The sequence below is a fragment of the Culex pipiens genome, chromosome 1, assembly GCF_016801865.2.
Source record: "Culex pipiens pallens isolate TS chromosome 1, TS_CPP_V2, whole genome shotgun sequence".
Classification (NCBI taxonomy): Eukaryota; Metazoa; Arthropoda; class Insecta; order Diptera; family Culicidae; genus Culex; species Culex pipiens.
This window is the reverse complement of record NC_068937.1, coordinates 85,499,463-85,521,086: the sequence shown is the minus strand read 5'-3', so window position 1 is coordinate 85,521,086 and position 21,624 is coordinate 85,499,463. Positions and strand designations below refer to the sequence as shown.

At 40.3% G+C, this 21,624-nt stretch overlaps 3 protein-coding genes and 1 long non-coding RNA gene across 4 annotated transcripts; 3 read left to right on the top strand and 1 right to left on the bottom strand.

The window, feature by feature from the left end:
- Positions 1-6,940: 6,940 nt before the first annotated feature.
- On the bottom strand, positions 6,941-8,887 carry LOC120425499 (ADP-ribosylation factor 2). Its single transcript, XM_039590048.2, has 3 exons — positions 8,729-8,887; positions 8,094-8,482; positions 6,941-7,433 (listed from the first exon to the last, which is right to left on the bottom strand). The coding sequence occupies exons 1-3, from the start codon at positions 8,793-8,795 to the stop codon at positions 7,347-7,349; spliced, it is 543 nt and encodes a 180-aa protein (XP_039445982.1). The 5' UTR covers positions 8,796-8,887; the 3' UTR covers positions 6,941-7,346.
- Positions 8,888-9,366: 479 nt separating this feature from the next.
- On the top strand, positions 9,367-14,753 carry LOC120425459 (uncharacterized). Its single transcript, XM_052706132.1, has 6 exons — positions 9,367-9,604; positions 9,678-9,755; positions 9,823-9,940; positions 9,997-10,439; positions 14,212-14,237; positions 14,294-14,753. The coding sequence occupies exons 4-6, from the start codon at positions 10,355-10,357 to the stop codon at positions 14,558-14,560; spliced, it is 378 nt and encodes a 125-aa protein (XP_052562092.1). The 5' UTR covers positions 9,367-9,604; positions 9,678-9,755; positions 9,823-9,940; positions 9,997-10,354; the 3' UTR covers positions 14,561-14,753.
- LOC120425460 (uncharacterized) lies at positions 10,651-11,366 on the top strand. The gene is made up of 3 exons (XR_005606526.2): positions 10,651-11,055; positions 11,111-11,170; positions 11,228-11,366. It is a non-coding gene; the product is annotated as an uncharacterized LOC120425460 (long non-coding RNA).
- A 2,869-nt stretch (positions 14,754-17,622) lies between the features above and the next one.
- On the top strand, positions 17,623-19,755 carry LOC120425485 (uncharacterized). Its single transcript, XM_039590029.2, has 4 exons — positions 17,623-17,803; positions 18,094-18,168; positions 18,491-18,771; positions 18,831-19,755. The coding sequence occupies exons 1-4, from the start codon at positions 17,761-17,763 to the stop codon at positions 19,692-19,694; spliced, it is 1,263 nt and encodes a 420-aa protein (XP_039445963.1). The 5' UTR covers positions 17,623-17,760; the 3' UTR covers positions 19,695-19,755.
- Positions 19,756-21,624: the final 1,869 nt, after the last annotated feature.

The window sequence follows — 21,624 nt, the reverse complement described above, 5'->3', positions numbered from 1 at the left end:
CTGATATGTTCACAAAAAAAGTTATCAGACCATTCATAAAACATAACTAAGCTTAAGTGCATTGGTTTCAGTGCGTGAAGTAATTATTTTGTAAAAATTATGTACTCATGGAGAGAACCAAAGTTTGTTTACATCCGTAAGAAAAAAGTGTTCCGAATTTGTGGATTTCAAGAGCTAAAGTTTTTCTTCAAAAACTTGATATACAAGTTAAAATTTGTAGTTGTTCTATACAGCAATCGAAAGATCGCAAGAAAATCTTTCAAATGAAGGTAAAAGCGAATCATTAAGTTCAATCATCGATTTTCTCTGATTTTTTGAACATTGGCCGATCTGTAAACTGTTCCGAATATGAGGGATGGGTACAGTAATATATGAAACATTTGTAAAATTTTCCGATCTTTTCGAAAAAAAAATTTCAAAATTTTCAAATCAAGACTAACATTTTAAAAGGGCGTAATATTGAATGTTTGGCCCTTTTGAAATGTTAGTCTTGATTTGAAATTTTTGAAAATATTTTTTTCGAAAAGATCGGAAAATTTCACAAATGTTTCATATATTAACATTGAAAATCGGACAATTAGTTGCTGAGATATCGATATTAGAAAATGGTGGGTTGTTTGGGTGAAACTTAGAAAACATCAATTTTCCTGTTTTTAAACCTTTGCATTGCAATATCTCAGCAACTAAAGATCGTATCAACAAAGTCCGAAGAAGCAAAATATAGAGAATTTTCTCAGCTTTTCAAAAATATTTTTTCCAAAAGTGTGCAAACATGTGCACTAATTTAAAAAAATGAAAAACTGCGACTATTTTCAAAAAAGTCACCTTAATATGGATTTAACTTGAAAACGGTGCACTTTATCAAAATTTTACTTAAGTACTTTTCGATTGCAAATTTGATTTTACATCGAAAAATGAAGTTGAAAAAATTTTGCGACCAATATTTCGATTTTTTGAAAAAATCAGTATTGATTAAAAAATTCATAACTCGTTCAAAGATTTTTTGCACAACCTGAAAATTTCTGAAAAGTTGTCATTTTATGTCCTCTAAAACATATCAAAAAATAAAAAAAATTAAAAATAGTGTTTTTTTGCAAATCAAGTTTTAGTGATAAAAAGTTAAATAAAAAAATCACCAAATTTTTTTTACCGTGTATCATTTTTTTCCAGTGTAGTCCGTATCCATACCTACAACTTTGCCGAAGACACCAAATCGATCAAAAATTCCTTCGAAAGATACAGATTTTTGAATTTTCACATATCATTTTTGTATGGACAGCTGCCAAATTTGTATGGAAAATTATATGGACAAACTAATGATGCAAAATGGCTTCTTTGGGCATACCAAAGGCACCAAAAAAGTTTCAGCCGGATTAAAAAATACAAAAATTAAAATTGAAGAAAAAAGACCGATTTCGTAGAGAATTGCTCATAGGGGAAATCTACCCTTTCCAATCAAACACCTATCTTCGTCATATGGAGAGTTTGATGCTCGATTAAAGCTCCAAAAATACTATTTGGGCTATAAACTTACCAGCAACAGCACCGCCTCGAGTAAGCACGCAAATGTATGCCACTTACTGGCCAAAAAGATCACATTTAATGCACTTTGGATCATAATTTATATTTTGCGAGACCACTTCTCATCATTTTGTTGGCACACACAGTGACACACACGAGAATCCCTCAAACGCTTAATGAATATCGCCAAAATTAACTTTTCACTTTCGCTTACTTTTTCACGGCGCTTAAGATATGAAATTGCTTCCAACTACCGGCAACATGTTCTTTTGACCGTTACTTAGTCACTCACTTGAAGAATAATCCCGAAAAATGTAATAAATTAGCAAGCGCCATCAAAAAAACAAACGCGCCAAGTCGTTTGACGTTTCAATTTTCACTTTGCATTCCAACCGAAGGCTGAAGAAAACCGAGCGAGAGACGAAGGCAAAAAGAACAAAGGCTGGCCGTCAACACCACCAGCAGCACAGCCAGCGATGCCAGGAAACTTTCCCTATAAATGCCACTTTTCGTGAGTGTTCGTTTGAACTGTCAGCGCAAATGGCAACACTCGACAGAGTGTTGGAAGAAAAAAGAACTAAGCCGATATTAGAAAAATGGGCGTGGCCCAATGCATTCGCCTCGATTAGAATACCCTTGGGAATTTTTTTTTTGTTAAATGCTTGGTAAAGAAATAGAATAACTTTTAGTGAAAGTGAAAATAAACAGAAATGTTCACAAAAACTTGCTCTACTCGTTGGTGTACTTGGTTTTAGTAAAATTCAAGGGAGACTCTAGATCAGTGTTTCTCAACCGGTGAGGAATTCCCCCCTGGGGGGGAATTTGGCCATTCTAGGGGGGGAATTAGGGTTCAATAGAAATTCAATGTCTTAAATCATTATCTGAAACATTCTTTGCAACTTTCAGTTTCTTTGATTAATAATAACCACATTTGTTTTTCCCAAAAAATAATTATTAAAGTTTCAATTTCTAAGAATTTTGACATTTGTTGAAGCAATAAAATGATTTTTTAAATATATTTTAGGCACTTGCATTTTTTTGGACACAAGCAGTATTTTTGTGACAGATTTTTTTTTGCTGGTTTCAGTGAGATTTTTGTACACTTTTTCACAAGAACATTTTTTTGAAAAATAATTGAAAATTGAAAAAAAGTTTTTCAAATATTATTTATGATTGTTTGAATTCTTTACTTTTTTGAGAATAATCTGTCTTCTGCCGCAGATAATTATAAATTTTATTTAAAATTTGTTAATATTTTATGATTGTATTTTCTTGTTGTAATTTAAACGAAAAGAAGCCTAGAATAGTGGATTTTCTTGTTCAAAAAATATATATTTGTACATTGATACCAGTAAATTAAGGGGGGGGGGGGGGGAATGAAGTTTTTGCAAATCAGTCAGGGGGGGAATGGATCGCAAAAGGTTGAGAAACACTGCTCTAGATTATCCAGCATCATTCAAACACGACCGCTTATTAGGATTAAAATGGGTAGATTTCCCCTATTTTGAAAAATAGGACCAAAACGCTCTTCCCAAGAAAAGGGGTCAAGAAATGAAATTACGAACAGCAAAACAAAAAAAAGAGAACGATTTCTTGGGGCTTTTCTTCACCCTCTCTGCATCCTTCCGAAGTGCGTATACCGCTATAATTAGGGCGGTGCGTCGCTCTTGCATACAACTAAAAATTTTATGAAATATGGAGAAGAACCGAACAGCACTAATTCTCCATACAAATTTGGAGAAAATCCATTCGGCCCTGTCTAGGGGCAGGGGGCAGAATGGACCGCCTAAGGGAAATGCACCAAAAATCACAGAAAACATAAAAAATATGAATCCAGTGTAGTAAGCTTATGCTTTGGAATGTTCCCTTCAATGTTGTGGATTTAAATTTAACACTTCCACCACCAAGCCTCTAAATGATTTGAAGGTTCCGTTGTTGTTTGTATACCTTGGTAGTAGTAACTAGTAACGTTATAAGCATTGAGCAAACTTTTTCAAACAATCCAACTTTTCAGAAAGCTTATTTAAGAACCTCGAAATAAACAACATTTGCGTGGTTTTATCAATAAATTTACATTTTTGCACATAATTCGAAAAATACAATGAATTCAAACGTCGTTTTCGGTATGGTGATGCTATTTGACGTCCTTTATAAGACCCTTGCCTTACAGTTGATCTAAATCCATTCTAAAGCCCAAAACCAAGGGTGGCCCGTTCTGCCCCATGGTCCATTCTGCCCCCCCCCCTGCCCCTACATATTTTTGACTTTTTTCAAAGTGCACGTGTTTCTGTGGACTCTGAAGTTCGTGCTTCCCCTCGCCCTCGAGTTGAGCCTGCGCAGAAATTTTGTTGGTCGATGTAATTATATGCGTACGCAGAAAAAAAACAAGGTATAAATATTTGAATCAACAAAACGTTTTGTTGATTTGAAAAACATGAACATCAAAGCACCTTTTTCATAGCAGAGCAATTCTCTGAGATTTCGGTCATTCGATTTTTTCTGTATTTTTTAATCCGGCTGAAACTTTTTTGGTGCCTTCGGTATGCCCAAAGAAGCCATTTTGCATCTATAGTTTGTCCATATAATTTTCCATACAAATTTGGCAGCTGTCCATACAAAAATGATATGTGAAAAGTTCAAAAATCTGTATCTTTTGAAGGAATTTTTTGATCGACTTGGTGTCTTGAGCAAAGTTGTAGGTATGGATATGGACTACACTAAAAAAATGATACGCGGTAAAAAATGTTTTGGTGATTTTTAATTTAACTTTTTGTCACTAAAACTTGATTTGCAAAAAAACACTATTTTTAATTTTTTTTATTTTTTGATATGTTTTAGAGGACATCAAATGCCAACTTTTCAGAAGAGTTTTGATGCAGTGATGCGGAATCTAATTATTTTTCGACGAGGTGTTTTGTTTTGTGAATAATTGGTCATACATAATTGATTCGTATAATTAAAGCGTTATGAGAAGTTTTTGGTGCGTGTATCGTGTGGAAGAGTGAACAAGAATAAGTTCTGGCGAGATCTTTTTGGGAAATTTTGTTGCTGCTGATGCTGAAGAGGACACTGCGAAGAAGCCGAAGGATCGTGTCCGCTGCTGCCAAGGAAACCATTCCACAAGATGCATCCTTTCAGCAGGATGTGTGTCGGATCAGCATGAGCAGCCGACAAAGAGAACCGGAATTTTCAGAAACTTGGTGAGATCTATCCAAATTGAAACTTTCGTAATTTGCCTATTTATCAACAACCATTAAATACGCGCTAATCTCATTTTTGCCTTATGAGATTGGAAGTCTTAAGATAGTTCGAGGACTCTTCTGGTTCTTGGTCTATGTTAGGGCGGGGCCGGACAATGCCCAATGACCTCGGAATTGGACCGCAAGGAGCTCTGTCATTCTGAAACGGGTCATTGGAAGCAGCGCGAGGGATAACTCCACCTAATGTCCGGGACTGCGATAAGCTGTATCAGCATAAACCAAGTCTGATACAGATTATACTTTCCCATAATTTCGTAGCCGGCCTACGGATATTGGATTGGTAAACACACACACACACACATCAAATGCCAACTTTTCAGAAATTTCCAGGATGGGCAAAAAATCTTTGACCGAGTTATGATTTTTTGAATCAATACAACTTTTTTCAAAAATTCGAAATATTGGTCGCAAAAATGTTTCAATTTCATTTTTCAATGTAAAATTGAATTTGCAATCAAAAAGTACTTTAGTGAAATTTTGATAAAGTGCACCGTTTTCAAGTTATAGCCATTTTTATATAACTTTTTCAAAATAGTCGCAGTTATTGATTTTTTAAAAATAGTGCCCATGTTTGCCCACCTTTGAAAAAAATATTTTTGAAAAGCTGAGAAAATTCTCTATATTTTGCTTTTCGGACTTTGTTGATACGACCCATAGTTGCTGAGATATTGCCATGCAAAGGTTTAAAAACAAGAAAATTGATTTTTTCTAAGTCTCACCTAAACAATCCACCATTTTCTAATGTCGATATCTCAGCAACTAATGGTCCGATTTACAATGTTAAAATATGAAACATTCGTGAATTTTTTCAATCTATTCGAAAAAAAATATTTTGAAATGTTAGTCTTGATTTAAAATTTTTGAAAATATTTTTTTCGAAAAGATCGGAAAATTTTACGAATGTTTCATATTTTAACATTGTAAATCGGACCATTAGTTGCTGAGATATCGACATTAGAAAATGGTGGGCTGTTTGGGTGAGACTTAGAAAACATCAATTTTCTTGTTTTTAAACCTTTGCATGGCAATATCTCAGCAACTAAGGGTCGTATCAACAAAGTCCGAAAAAGCAAAATATAGAGAATTTTCTCAGGTCTTCAAAAATATTTTTTTCAAAAGTGGGCAAACATGGGCACTATTTTTTAAAAATCAATAACTGCGACTATTTTGAAAAAAAGTTATATAATAATGGCTACAACTTGAAAACGGTGCACTTTATCAAAATTTCACTAAAGTATTTTTTGATTGCAAATTCAATTTTACATCAAATGAAATTGAAAAATTTTTGCGACCAATATTTCGAATTTTTGAAAAAAGTTGTATTGATCCAAAAAATCATAACTCGGTCAAAGATTTTTTGCCCATCCTGGAAATTTCTGAAAAGTTGGCATTTGATGTCCTTTTTTTCCTTTTTGTTTTTTTTTTGCAAATCAAGTTTTAGTGACAAAAAGTGGAATTTAAAATCACCATATTTTTTTACCGTGTATAATTTTTTTCAGTGTAGTCCATATCCATACCTACAACTTTGCGGAAGACACCAAGTTGATCAAAAAATTCCTTCAAAAGATACAGATTTTTTAATTTTCACATATCATTTTTGTATGGACAGCTGTCAAATTTGTATGGAAAATTATATGGACAAAATAATGATGCAAAATGGCTTATTTGGGCATACCGAAGGCACCAAAAAAGTTTCAGCTGGATTAAAAAATACAAAAATTAAAATTAAAGAAAAAATACCGATTCCGGAGAGAACTGCTCAGCAGCAAATGTGATTTGTGAAATTGAGAAGAATCAAGTTTAATTCAACGCAGAATTTGGTAGATCATATTCAACAATTTGTTTGTTGAATAAAACCTCGTACAGGCATAACGTACAAAGTACGTGAAAATGTCAAATAATGTGTTTCTTTTTTTGAGCTTATTTCTTTCAATCTGCGTACGTAGTAGCTTAAATCCAATTCGGTATTTGTGCCGACTAAGGACTCCACGAGACTCCGATCCGTAAATCAATTCGGCGAAGTTGTTATATAAGTCGGATCCGGAGATCCGGAAGATCTGGAAAGTGTGAAAGTTCCGAGTCAGAATTGGAAAAAAGACAGCCCATGAAAGAGCCACTTTTTTCATTTGCTGTGATATTATAGAAAAAAACATAACAAAGTTTAGATTTTACGTTTATTATTACTGTAAAATATCACTTAAAATTTACAAATAATTAGTATATGTGTTCAATCAATTTGCGTTTGTTTTTTTTAATGCATACGATTACCATTTATTATTTTCGTCAAAGATTTTTGTTTCTTAAAATTTGAAATTATGATTGAACAATGCATACGGTTACTTTCATAGATTGTATTATATTTAAACGAATGTTGGAATAAACATACACGATTTATTTAATTATATTTTCTTATATGAAGAAAATTAGTTTTTTTTAATGTTGATGGAAAAAAATAAACGCAAACAACATAAGCAGCTGCTCACACTGTCGCGATGACCGGCCAGCGAATCCGTTATTTTATTTTTAAAAAAATCTTCAATTACCGCCACATCCATCGTTATCGCATCATTTCTTGGCCAGTTCATTGGACAGCCAGTCTAAGCCTTCGTACAGGCCGTGGCCCTGGGTTGCACAGGTCGCCTGGATGTACCACTGGAAAAAGGAGGAATAGAAAGACGATTCGAACTTGGGCTAGTCAGCGAATTTTAAACATTAAAAAACACAAAGTTTTTCACCTATGAAAGAAGTTACTGATAAAAAATATGGTTCCACAAAAAATCATTGAAATATTTTAAACCTACATAACAGACCTTAAAGAGCGTAACTGTTTGCGGTCTATTCAAAGTATATTGCTTGAGCTTGTTTTTATTCCGAAAATGCATGGTAAAATTTTTGGGATTTCTTGATTCAGCTGAATTTTAAATGTTGACCAAATTGATTAATCACTTGAATATTTAATGTTTGGCAAATTGAGAGGGATATAAAAATGCTTGAAGAATTTTTAGGATTGCTAAGATAATTCGTCGCTACCATTTCAAAAAGCGTCATAAACATAGGCTTTGCGTGAGACATAGCGCTTATTGAAATGTTAGCGACGAATTAAGACACACCATTGGAGCTTGATCTGTTGGTGTCAAATAAATCGATGGAAATATTTTGTGTTTGGCAGAAGCATGTAAACAATTAGCCAAATTGCACTGGTTCCATTGATCTGAATGGAACTTCAAAAATAATTCAACAGTAAAATACTAATTTCGCATTAAACATGATTTTTTTTTTAAATAAACTTGCCTCTATTAAATTCCAACATACCTGTCTATTTCTGAGCTGGTTTAGATGAAGCTTGTCGGTCAGCTCGGCGGCGGTCATCGCGTTCGGCAGATCCTGTTTGTTCGCAAACACCAGCAGAACCGCGTCTCGCAGCTCGTCCTCCTGTAGCATACTCTGCAGCTCTTTCTCAGCTTCGACGATTCGCTCCCGATCATTGGAATCTACGACAAAGATCAGACCCTGCGTATTCTGGAAGTAGTGACGCCACAGCGGACGGATTTTGTCCTGGCCACCGACGTCCCAAACCGTAAAGCAGATGTTCTTGTACTCGACCGTTTCTACGTTGAATCCGATGGTGGGAATGGTCGTGACAATTTCACCCAGCTTCAGCTTGTACAAGATTGTTGTTTTACCGGCGGCATCCAAACCAACTGCAAGTGGAAAGAATGGAGGAAACGAATCAAATAATGGCCCCAGGGAGCGGACAGTAAACGGAAACAGAATCCGATTCCTTTATTCAATTAATTACGGTCAAGTTAGAAAAAGAACAATAATGAAAAGATGGCATGTGACGTCATCTTGAAGCTGATAGTAGAACTTGAATTTTCTCAAAAACTAGTGCACCCCCGTTGTAAAACCTATGTTCCCCTCAAAGCAGGAACATTCCGGATACGTACCCATCAGTATTCTCATCTGCTTTTTGCCGAAAAGCCTGGTTAAAACGCTGGAAATTGTAAGTCCCATTCTTGCAGACGTCCACTTGCTTACGAATCAGTCTAAACCGCGATGTGTGACAACTAATCAGAAACCTCCCCGTCAAACACGCACACAGTCACACGGAGGAAGGGAGAGACAGCGTAAAAATTGTGTACACTCAAAAGTGTAGTTGTCCATGATGTGGGTAAAAATCATAGAAATCTATCCACGTACTCGAGTACACGGACAGAAAGAATTAATTAAAATCATGTTTGATTTTACTCAAACTCGGATATCGCGATCCGAAAATATTGTGGATTTAGCTCGTACACGGAAACTAAACTCATGATTGATCCTATATGTACACTGCACATATTCAATCTTCAATGTAGCGTAATAAAATCTATGATGCATCATTTTAATCTCTATATGCTTAGCAAATATGCTTTACAAGCAATCTTCTTAGATTTTATATGCGTATGCTTATAACCGAATTTTACTTCTTCTTGATGAAACATATTGTTTTTGCAAGTATGATTCGTGAACTCCGCATATAACATTTATATGCGAAATACTATAGATTTTTGCAGTGTGCTTTTTTACATATAATGTATGTTGCGACACGCAGTGCAACATTAGGAGACAGAGCCAGCAGCCACTCCCCCGGACGCGCGACTTGTCACTGTCCGAATCGAGCGGATGCGAGAAAAGAAGAAAGTGAAGAAACAAAATGTAAACAATGAGAGTTGAAAGTGCATGTTTAACCTGCGGAGAAAAATAGTGTCGATTTGCTAGGGAATTTGTAGATATTTCGCCTTGTGGAGGTGTTTTGGAAGTAGGGTTGAAGACGTAGACCTGTAAGTAGAAAGGAAATGAGAACACTTACCCAAATAGTGCACACAAACTTACCTTCTGCAAACTCACCTGTAGCACACCAACGTTCGCCCAAACTTACCTCACCTGTGTTAACACGAATCAAACCACCTGCGTGAACTCCTACAACGATCCGTGAGTACCTAAAAGCAAGAAAAATCAACCCAAAGTTCAATACTTACCTGCGTAATCAACCCAACAGAACAAGAACGACTGGTAGGGTAACATTCCCCATGTTGGGCCCAAACATACGGTTGAACTTCAGAGCAAAATAAACAACCAGTGCCAGAAGTAAACAGTGAAGAGGGAAACCACTTCTTGTAAGTAGTTTTAAGCAAATTATTAAATTTAAACTAAACATAAATAAAAATTACAGTTTGAGTTGCTGAACAACAAAAACTTCGGCTACTACAAAAATCTGGTTCACCCATCCGAACAATGTATATGCAAGGTTCACAACATTTATGAATGTGTGCCAAAATGTGTACAAAATGGCTTGCGCGTGTGTGTCAGCCAGCAGCAACGTCGCGGTCGAGGCCGCGGTTCATTTAGTCTTTTGTGAAACTGCGCGTGTGCGACTCTCCGCGGACAGAAATGGCAGACGGTGCCGGCGAAGTTCCGGCAAACAACCCAGATGCAGATCCTGTTTGACCACAACAGTAAGATCAACGAGATCCCGCTGTATTCGACGATCCGGGGCGTGTTCTGCTCGTCAATTACTTTGAGAGCAGCCGATGGAGATGGCCGTCAACGGGAAGCTGGTGCCGGGACTGCAGAACAACGGCGGGCCGTGCAGATTGCATCCAGATGTGGTGAACCCTAGGGGGGTGCCACTTCGGATCTGACGGGTTTCTCGCGTCTGAAACTGCTGAAACTGCGTGATCGGCTCCGTCGGCTTCAGATCCGATCCGAACCCACGATTTTTTTTCAAGCAAAGTCAACTAAATCCATTTAAGCGTGTACCGCTCTGTCGAGCTGTCCCTTGTTTTGTTTTGATTGAACCAGTTTTCGTCTCTGGTGAAGTTGGAATGTGCTAGAAAAACATTTTTGAATGTGCCCTCGCGGAAGAATGTCCACGTCAGTTGACCGGTCGGTCAACGGCTGCCCGATGGAGAAGTTAATCGTGGATTGCGGACCGGAAAATGGTGTTCGGATGTAGAGCCCCGCGATCAAGCCGATGACTTATGGCCCAAGATCAAATAGCAGAATCTTCTCCAGTTCTCGCGCCAGCCCTCCAGCGGAACCAACTCCACGCTGCCGCACAACATCATCAACGAAAAGTTGGCCATGGAAAACTGTCTGTTCGATCCCAAAGCAGGTCGCCGGTCCAAGCGCGAATCGGTCGGCGATTGTAAAACTGGCGTCCAGTGTCCCGGCAAAAGCTCAGGTTGGGGAAAAGGAGGCGACGATAAAAAAGTAAATGCCGCCGAGGAAGGTTTGTTAAAGGTTTTGTTCAAGCACGATTATTTTTGATAATTTTTTATTTGTAGCTTCCTAAAAACCGAGGGACGATTAAGATTAGCGTTGCTTTGCGCCGGAGTGGGAAAAAGGTAAGTGTTGGTGTGTTTCTTAAGTACTAAATCATTAACAATCTTTCAATTTTACAGAATTTGCAATACCAACAATTCATCAAAAAAAAGTTCTGTGGCAAAGTCTCCGGTGACTTCTTATGACATGCTCGAACAGATCCCCCAAGATAGTGTCTCAGTTGAACGGAAACCGGAAGCTGAAGTTCAAGCCATTTCGGCCGAATTTTTCGCCTTCGCTCAAAAACCAGATCATCGTAGAATCTCTAAGAAGCGGAGACGATTTCTACCGGAAACGGAATCGTTCTTCGAACCTAAGCCCGATCGAGAGTGGCGCCATGTGGAAACGAGGTCGATTCGTCAATATTCGGGACCGGAATGTCATCAGCGTGAACCAAAAGTATTACCTATGGAGAGTGCACTGGCTAATAGGGCTGTCCAAGAGTTCAACAAACCGCCGATTGGGTAGCCGGAATGGGCTTGCTACTGCCGAGTAACCAACAAGCCTGTCACAGGTTCTCCGGCTCCGTTGCGTTACTAATGATCCGACGTGTCTGCACAAACTCTGGCCACTTGGAGTAGGAGTCAATGCCCAGCAGAACATACTCGCGTTGGTCTGCCTGGTGTAGTCGACAAGGACGCGCTGCCATGGTCGTGTAGATTTTGCTGGCATATCTCGTATCGTCTGGAAGCTGAGGGGGAAAACGTCGAACGACTCGAACGCTGACGATGTGGCCTCATCCTCGGGAGTGACGGCTGCGATCACGTAATCTTCATCGGGCTCACGTGGTGGGCGATGAGTCGAGACAGGATGGTATGCCCAAACTTGTCCTTGGCCACGTAATCGATGGTGAAGTCGTTCATGAGCTGTACCAGGACCCAGCGAAGATGCGCAAGAGTGGGGCATGGTTCGACGGCTGCTGTTTGCGAGGGCTCTTGATGCGTGCTGCACGACTTTGACTGACCCGTCTGATAATCGATGACTAATTGTCACTCCGAGGATTATCCACAACGCGTCTGCAGAGATAATGACATCCAGGCCCAGATTGTGGTGCATTAAAAATATACTCGAGCGTATTGTTTATTTCACATCTATGAATGCTTAAAACTATTTAAGTTTATTGATCATAATGTTTTTTTTTTTCCAAAAAATGTGATTAAATTTCTTACACATTCTTTTTTTTCCAGACTTAGGTATTTTACATAAACACAAACATTGATGTGCAACGATTATGATACAGGGTGCCTAAACCATCCGGAACAGAAGCGGTTCCTGAACTAGCAGAACAACACCGCCGACAACTCGGACGGTATTGGACCGACCATGGGTGGAGGACCAAGTCCCGGTTCGACACTGTAGATCAACAGCAGCTTTGTTTCTAGGTTTAAGGAACTTGCTGTACCTGTAAATCAAAGTTCTGATTATAGGTGACCGATGAAAATAAATACTTTTTCCTAGATACCATCATCTGGGGCGAATCGGGACAGCTGCCAGTATTCGGATTGTAGTTCCGATGAGCTCTAATTGATGGTATATGTTGTTGCGTTTTATTAATAATTTTGTATGACTAATACAAAGTCCTGGCTACTACTTCCACTACCACCGCCGATGCGACCTCCGGAATCACCCGCGGAACCAGCAGTGGGAACTTGACCGCCGCGTCACCGTTCACCTTGAGCACGCCCCCGATTTGTATGGACCCTCCTCCACGAAGATGAAATCTCTGCAAAGATATAGGATTAGTATCGATACGAACTCAAGTCGCTGCTTAACGAATCTTGCTCCGCGTCCTTCTTGCCGTCCTGGTCGTTCTTGGGGGCCATCCATTCATGCTGTTTTTGCGAGTTGCTAGCACTTCCGTTATCACTGCAAGTGGTCGAAGCCGGCCAAGGAGGTAGTGGAATATCAAGCCGGTCGGCCGTTCCCTTGCTGCCTCAGTAGCTTTGGTGCTGCCACTGCCCGAGCTAGAGTTGGGTACTTTTTTTTTAGGCTTGAGCTGGAGTAGGATAAACTACCGGAGATGAGCCCCAACAGCTGGGACAGGGTCGACATCGAGAGTAGCTGGAAGCGACACATTTTGGTAAGATCCCAAGCGGCGTTCAGTAGCTAACCGACCTTCAGGACTCCGTGCGAGATTGGGAATCCAATCGCTCCGTGATTGTACGTGGGACTGTTCTTCACACAAACCTGCGCCCGACGGCCAATTCCGATGCGTTGAAGCTCGGTCTAACCGGCTTTGTCCCAAAGTCGTTTCCGTTGGCCTAATGACAGGACACCACTTTCGGTGAGCGCAACCGTGTAGAGCGTACACGTGTGCAGCGATACGATGTTGTCCAGAGCAAAATCCGGATGGCTGGTGGCCACTGTTCCAACCTTCTGCTGACATAATCGTGCAACTCCTCCATTCACTTGGTGATTCGTCCTCTTTTGGTAGAGACCGGATTGAGGTCACCGAAATGTGCGTGACCTTCTCTTACATCAAATTCAGCGGAACAGTCTTCGGGTGAAAGATGTTGCTCGATTCACTGCTCCGGAGAACGAGGCAATTTCCCAAAACGTCTCGCTTTGTTTTTCTCCGGCTGGCGCGCACAGATTACAACTCTCCTTGTCCCAGGCGTCCTCGCGACCACTCTGGAACCAGCGGCGCGGTTTAAAGTACTGTTTATCACGACATTTTCCGAATCTTTTCCATTAGGCACTGTCTGTTGAAATGAAATGGTCGCGGGAACAGCTGCCCGTCGATTCTTCCCTCGGGCCACCTTTCTACGAAATCCTTCATGCAGGGCACTACGCTGGACAGTCGCTTCGTGTTCCTCGCCGGCTGTCGGTCCGTGGCTCACACATTACCTGGCATATTCGCTAAAAGAAATATTTAAAATAATTGATGGTTTTTCTTAACCACGCTTTTCAAAACAAAACGCGACCCGACGAAACGTCAAAACAAAACCAACACTCTGAATGAAATTACACAGATTCGGCTAAATGGAGGAATCAGGTCTCAAGGTTCTGGAGCGGATCCAAATCCGTTTCGAAAACCTGAAGTGGCACCCCCCTAGGGTGAACCGCATTGTCGGAATGGTTCCGAACCAGGTTTGTAGAGGAGATCTGTGTGGTGGGAACGATGCTAAACGTTTTTTCTTTCACAGATCGTGAAAATCATCGACAAGAACAATCTTCCGGTGTACCCATCGTTGCTGGTTAACCTTGACGCAAAAAATATCAAGGAGACGCATCGCACTTCGCTCGAGTTGGACGTCAAGTCTGTGTTGGGAAAATCTGATGGACCACTTCAAGCAGCCGGTGAGGCCAAGGAGTCCAAGAACGCTCGGTGTGCTGGAAACCGGGTTCAAGAGGCAGGTTTCGGAGTTCCGCATCACCGGCCGGAAACAAAGAGCAACGAGGCAGCCGCTTGAGGAGTTACTCCTCCCGGAAACGGTCCCACTCCAAGCGATCTCCTGCAAGAAACAAACGGAGCCGCTCCCGTCCAAGGAATCAAGTGCAGTGCTCCAAGTCCTGTCATTATAGCTTAATAAAAGTTGAACAATAAAATACTTTGTTTTATAATTTGAAAAGAAAATAAAACACCAATTTAATATAAAAACTAAATCATAATAATAAAATGCATGGCTATCAAAACTCAATTAAAAATCTATTAAAAATCATGAGTGCAACACTTACATGCTATATGCGCAACATCATTCAATCTGTGAGCATTGCATATACCATTCATGTGCCGTGAACATACGTTTTATATGCGTTGACATATTTATGTTCCTTATCCATTTCTCGGGTGAGTTTTCAAAAAGCCGTAAGAGCCACCGTGACCTTCGACACTAATTTTCATTTTTCTCCAAATTGAAGCAAAATTTCATTCATCTTTAGTGTAGAGCACTCGAAGGACGTGTAGTTGAACAATCTCAAGCATTTTTGAAATTGTTTTTTCGCAAGTAGGTCAAGTACCGTTGCAAAAAGGGCTTTGTTTACCAATGGTTCTTACGGCTTTTTCAAAACTAATCCGAGATTTATATGCAGTGCTCACACAGTTCATATGCGGCGCATATAGAGGTCAAATGTAGAGGCATTCTGCAAAAATCTATATGCGAAACTAATAGCACACATCATGATATTTATTTCAGTGTAGCTGGATTTTCTGGCATCTTCTCACGGTCATTGGAAACGGTCGTGGATAGACCTAGGGGTTCCCAGTTGGAGTGAAAAAATTCAATTTATAGAAAAATTATGGATTAACATTTTGCTTTTTTATCACTTCTCCGACATCAGGAATAATTGTTTGAACATGCTAGCAATTTTTTTATTCGGTCGGAAAAATATTATTTTTCTTGAAAAAACTTTCATTTTTAATCACATGATCACCCCTAATTCTGGCTCGATGCCGCCATCATGCGACCGCGTGCTCCGTTTGTTTGTCAACAAATCTGCAGCTGGATGGTGAGACGAAGTGAGGGGGGAAGAGATTTTGACATTTTTATGCCCGCATCTGGCCCGCCACCTATTTCGTCGGTCACTGAGCCGCCGGTCGTTTCCAGTGACCGAGTCCAGCTAGGTACTGATCGTACAATAATATAACACCTAATAAGCCGTGTGGGAGTCGAGGTGTCTTCCTTTCTCCCTATCCAGGTTTTTAAGCGAAAATGGCGTTCGAAAGGTGAACGCCCGAAATGTCAAAATCACGCAGTGGTACCAACATCACGAAAAAAGTGTGCCATGGCATGACAGCCACATTTTTTTCTAATATTGGTGCTACTGCGCGAATTTGACATTTCGGACGTTCACCATTCCAACGCCATCTTCGCTTAAAAACCTGGATAAGGGTCTCTAGTTGAGTGTACACAAAATCAAATCAAATTATTCGCTCTACAGTATTGCCTTGGCGTTCTCGATGGAATATTTACATTCAAGCAGTTTTTGCTTTTTCTACAATGTATTCCTTATGGGAGAACTGTCATTCCTACCACTCAAATCCGGTGCTCCATATTGCGTGATTCCTACTCGAAACTATAATAGTTACCTAAAGGTGTCCGTAGGCTTGATTATTGAGGCATTGAAGCACCAGATTCAAGTGGTAGAAATGACAGTTCTCCTATAAAGAATACATCATAGAAAAAGCAAAAACTACTCGAATGGAAGTGCTCCATTGCAAAACCTCTTTTTACACCTTAGCTTCCATCCACCCCGGGATTTGAACTGATGACCTTTGGATTGTGAGTCCAACTGCCTACCAGCGACTCCACCGGGACAGGACCCAAGGAGACGACTTCTGCGCTCACTGTTAGGTCCGGAATATTCCCGTTTTTACAATCGAGGTGCTATTACACTACGGCAAACAAACAAACAAACTCACATTTTTTGACAGTTCGCCTACTTTGTTTGTTTGCCTGGATTTGTTTGTACAAACGTCAGCCTGTATACATTTCGCGTTGTTTACGAGTTTGTCAAACACGAAAAAGTGCGAGTTTGATTGTTTGTTTGCGTTAGTGTAATAGCTCCTTCACTCACTCAATCATGCACGCATACGCCTTCTGCCGCTGCGCGTTGCATTCTCCCCGCACAAAGGAAAAGCCGCCCTCAAAGTGGGAACGCGCAGCTTCTTTGTTCCCCGTTTTGTGTCGTCGTTCGTATGCTTGACAATGTAGGGTAAACTTCTGTTAAGCGGTGTATGCACTTCGGAAGAAACCGGACAAGAAAAATTTCAAATGGGCAGCAGCGGCAGCGAAAACAAGCCAGAGAGGGTGAAGAAAAGCCCCAAGAAAACGCTCCCTCTCCTTTGTTCTCCATACTAGCCTTTAACTAGAACCATCAAATTGTGCGCTAGCCTTGTTAGGACCCTACACTCATGACCTAACCTCTAGGTTAGACCAGGGCCAACATTTTCATCCCCGACCGACGAAAGGGCGTGATCAGACAAATCTCGCATCGAAAAATGCAACCGGGACATTCTGGGATCGAACCCAGACTGGGTGAGAAGCAGCCACGCTTACTCCTACACCACGGCTCCCAGCTACACACTTCACCCCAAATCACACAAAATTGGGTCCTAAAATGAAGCTTAGATTACTGATATTATTGTTTACAGCGATAAAGCTTATTTTTCTGAGTACAATGACCCTTTGAACGACCACAAAGAGTTTAAAATGGATTTTTAAATCAATTTTGAAAATTTAACCTCGCGGTCCTTCTTGACAGCAAAGCTCCTACTTGACAGCTCGTTCCAAGGGGACCATAGTTGATCCATCGAAAAAATGTTGTCTTGTCAAAAAAAAAAATGAAAAAAAAAGTGATCAGAAATGGTTTTTAATCGTGTTTTTTACCATTGTACATAAAAATTGACACCAATTCAGAGTAAAACAACGCACTCCTGAGTAACTTCGCTGCCGACAAAATTTATTGAGTGAACTTGAGTGATTTCAGAGAAACGTGCATATCGCTAGCGTTGTCATCTAACAAACGCTTGGATTTTTTTTTCAGTGGATTGCTTTGTTGAGTGACATTTTCAGTGGCGGCTTGTGTTTATAGTTTCTGTTCAAGTTGCTTGTAAAATTGTAAATTTAATCAATTTTCACATTTAAACGAAAGGATTTTGTGAAGTAACGCAATGACCGATTCAGAAGGAAGGACGCCCGTTAAAATAAAAGAAGGTTCGTTTTAAGCACCAAGTTATATTGTCTCAAAAGCTCGCAATAAAAAGTAGTCATTATAATTTCCACAACATAAAAATTTCCTGCGCTATTTTTGAAAACGGCTAGAGGCTTGGTCGTAATGTAATAGAGTAATATTTCCTTTTGGAATTCATTACTGGATTGGGCATTTTGCAATTTATATTTTTTTGTAATTGGATGGATTTTTTTTCAAAGGAAACATTATTTTGATCTTATCAAAATTTGACTCCCCCTTTGTATCTTTTTTCATGTATTTAATTTATTTTCAGAAACTGACGATGAGCCCAATTTGATGAGCTTGGAGAAACTTGACCGAGGAACGCCAGAAATATGGCCTGAAAAAGGTACTTATTTAAGTTGTTTTAAACTTATCACTATTAAGACAATGAAATAATTCGATATTTAAAAGGTTTGATAAAAAAGAAGTTATTGCTTGATCCAAGTATTTAAAATCCTTGAACGAGTTGAAATGAGCACTTTTCGTGACTCCTAATATTTTTTTAAATTTTGTAGCAATATGTGTGTCCATGATGCTCAACATTGAACAACGATGTTGTCTTCAAATAATATTTGAGAGCTTTGTGAGGGAGAAGAATTGTATAAAGTATAAACATTTTTGTTTCGTTACAATGATTATTACAAATATTTCACATTCTAAATTTTCAGCATCATTGGACAGCTACACAATTATTCAAACCTTTGAACACAATGAATCGAATCTGTCCGCGCTTCCGTCAAAGTGGGTGAACAAAAAAGGTTGGAACGGCGGAACTCCAGATCGAATGTCGGTGATTGCCGGGAACGATCTGTGCTACTGGCCCAAAGGTGCGTCCGGCTATCGCCTTCTGGAGCAAGCCAAGCTGGATCCTACCATCGCAATTGACAAACGATTTCTGTCGGCATTTCGGTGCAAAATTTTGAAAGAAAACATACCAACGTATGTTGAGGTGAGTTTTTTTTTGGGTTACCTCAATAGTTCAAAAATGTTGAATGGTTACTTTTTCAGGCTATCTGCGAGCAGAAAACTCTGGAAAAGGAGTTGAATGAGCTAAACAAGCAGCCACTGCCAACAGCTTCCGCGTCTCTGCCATCGGATCAGGGAGCCGAAGGAAACGTTCTACTGTCTCAAATTCTTTCCACGGTGGAATCGTTGCAAAGGCAAGTGCAAGTAATCGCCAAGGATCAGCAAACGACAAAGACGCAAGTGAATAAGTGCTATCACTTGTTGCTGCAAATCAACGACAGGCTCAACGAAGGTCCTCCTCAAACGCCTCAACCGCTGGGCGTGTTGGAAATCCCAAGCTCCTCGAACGCGACAGACCCAACCAACACGATTCCGTTGAAACCGGTGAAATCGTTGGAAGATATGGAAGCTCTACAGGACCACGCTCGCGATCCACTGTTTGTGCAGAGCGTTATAAGGTCCATGGGGATGATCCACGGCAAGTGTCGGCACATGGGCGAAGGTCGGACGATTTGTCTGCGCGTTGTAGACTACTTTTTCGATCGCCGCTTCATGTTGACCTGCTCCTGGACTGGCACTGCCCGCGGCACGGAGAACAATGGCGCCAGGGCCACGAAAATCCCCTTCCAGAGGTTCGACAAGGTGATCAACTTGTTTTACCAGGTGGTGTTGTACTCGGATCCAACATTTCTGTATGACGACTGCCTAACGTTTCTGCACCGGTGCGTGAGGAACGCCAAGCAGCGGTTCGCCGAGGTGAAGGGCATGCGGCTGTCGGTTGCGCGGAAGCGACGCAGACGGATGGAGAAGGAACCGGTGGTTGTGATCGAATCCATCGAGGCAGATGAAGACGAGAGCAACAGCTGCGACATCATCAAGGAAGAATTTGATCTGGAGGGCCTATAAACGGTCGAAGTTGTTGTTCCACAGTATTTAAATAAAAAAATGGATTTCTGATCGACGTGTAGCGGATGGTTTTTATTTATCTTCGAAATTCATAACAAAATTCAGTTTGAAAATGTTTAAACACGCTCAATACTGTGGTCATGTCTGTACAGTAAATCTAAAGCAACATATTGCTTCCTCCTTCAGCTTCCGGCATGCGGGGATTCGCCACACCAAACTTGAACTTCTCGCCGCCCGCGTGGACCAAGGGCCTGACCCAGGATGATATAAACTCAATGTACCGTAAGTATTAGCACATATTTGTTTGTTAGGGGTACCCAATAGCAATCCTGAATAAATTATTCATTCGAAGCAGTTTAAGGGCCTCGTGGCCTTCTATCGGATGGGGAAGTAAAACGTCGATGCTTTTTCAAGACTATTCTGTCACTTGACAGAAACTGACTGACGCTGACAAACACGAGTCAGTCGGAAGTGTTTTGGGACAAAGTAGGCTAGTAGGTAGTCTTCAGCTGGCAGGGCTTGTGATCAATCGACATTTTTTTTTTTGTGACAGTTTACTGAAGTCTCGTTCACAGACATCCGAACGAATGAGTGCAAAATCACTCACACAGCCCTTTGGCTCTCCCACCTCTCTCATTCGCGCAGAGCTCATTTGTTTGTCATTTGAAATGTTGGCCCCGGACTAACCTAAAAGAAAGGTTAGGTCGTTAGCTCAGTCCAGGTGTAGGAGCCGTCTCCCTGGGTCCTGTCTCGGTGGAGTCGCTGGTAGGCAGTTGGACTAATAACCCAAAGGTCGTCAGTTCGAATCCCGAGGTGGATGGAAGCTTAGATGTAAAAAGAGGTTTGCAATTGCCTCAACAATCAAGCCTTCGAACACCTAGTTTCGAGTAGGAATCTCGCAATCGAGAACGCCAAGGCAATGCTGTAGAGCGAATAATTTGATTTTTTTTTTGAAAACCCGCTCACCTACCTCATGACTGCATTCAATTCAACACCTAGTCTCCCATGTTGGGACCATCCATAAACCACGTGGACACTTTTTTGGGATTCTGTTACCCCCCCCCCCCTTCGTGGACAATTGTCCATACAAAAATAAACTTTTTTGTATGGATCGTGGACAATCGCCATACCCCCCCCCCCCCCTAAAGTGTCCACGTGGTTTATGGATGGTCCCGTTCTAGAAAATGGAAGAATGTATATGAAAATTCCCCCATTTTTCTCGAGCTTGGGAGTTTAAGTGTTAAAAATGTAACAAATTACTGCGCATGCATATTTCGAGGGGAGGCATGCATTTTGGGTCCACAGAAACGCGAGAACTTAGATTTTCTCCAAGAATGAAGAATTAGGACAGTTTGTCGTTCTTGAGTACAATCCAGAAATTGCATGCAATCGATTAATGAATAGAGAGATGTGAGCCGCTAACATGGAATGAAACTTTCACAGCTGTCATGGTGAACTTCACAGAGTTTTTAGTTAGTTGGTGTAATCAAATCATGATAAATATGTAATTTTTCATTTTTTTTATATTACATTTTAGTTCAGTGACCCAAAATCAGTAAATTTCGTGTAAAATTACATATTCACGGATCACAACCCAGAAAAAACGAAAAATTATATATTTTTTCATGATTCGTTTATCCGAAGTGATGTTTATTCGAGATCTTCGGATTATCTGGTCTGGATTGAAACACCAAATCTTTTTGTAGAACTTGGCGCGCTGTCCACGAACGGAATCATAGCGGAGGTGAAAAAGCTTTACGATCAGGCCTACCAGCTGGGCGTGCAGGAATCGAAGGAGATGACGCGTGGCAAATATCTCAACATATTCACCAGCAACCGTAAGAAGTCGTAACCAATTGTACATAACTCAACCTAGGCGAATAAACTTTTGAAATAAACGCTTTCTTTTCTTTTGAGAGAAAAACTCATG

Coding starts and splice junctions, on each gene's coding strand:
- LOC120425499 (XM_039590048.2), bottom strand. CDS start 8,795: ATGGGACTTACAATTTCCAGCGTTTTAACCAGGCTTTTCGGCAAAAAG. Junction 8,483..8,728: donor GCAGATGAGAATACTGATGG/GTACGTATCCGG, acceptor TTCCACTTGCAG/TTGGTTTGGATGCCGCCGGT. Junction 7,434..8,093: donor ACCAGCTCAGAAATAGACAG/GTATGTTGGAAT, acceptor TCCTTTTTCCAG/TGGTACATCCAGGCGACCTG.
- LOC120425459 (XM_052706132.1), top strand. CDS start 10,355: ATGGAGATGGCCGTCAACGGGAAGCTGGTGCCGGGACTGCAGAACAAC. Junction 10,440..14,211: donor GCATCCAGATGTGGTGAACC/CTAGGGGGGTGC, acceptor CTAGGGTGAACC/GCATTGTCGGAATGGTTCCG. Junction 14,238..14,293: donor TCGGAATGGTTCCGAACCAG/GTTTGTAGAGGA, acceptor TTTCTTTCACAG/ATCGTGAAAATCATCGACAA.
- LOC120425485 (XM_039590029.2), top strand. CDS start 17,761: ATGACCGATTCAGAAGGAAGGACGCCCGTTAAAATAAAAGAAG. Junction 18,169..18,490: donor AGAAATATGGCCTGAAAAAG/GTACTTATTTAA, acceptor CTAAATTTTCAG/CATCATTGGACAGCTACACA. Junction 18,772..18,830: donor ACATACCAACGTATGTTGAG/GTGAGTTTTTTT, acceptor TTACTTTTTCAG/GCTATCTGCGAGCAGAAAAC.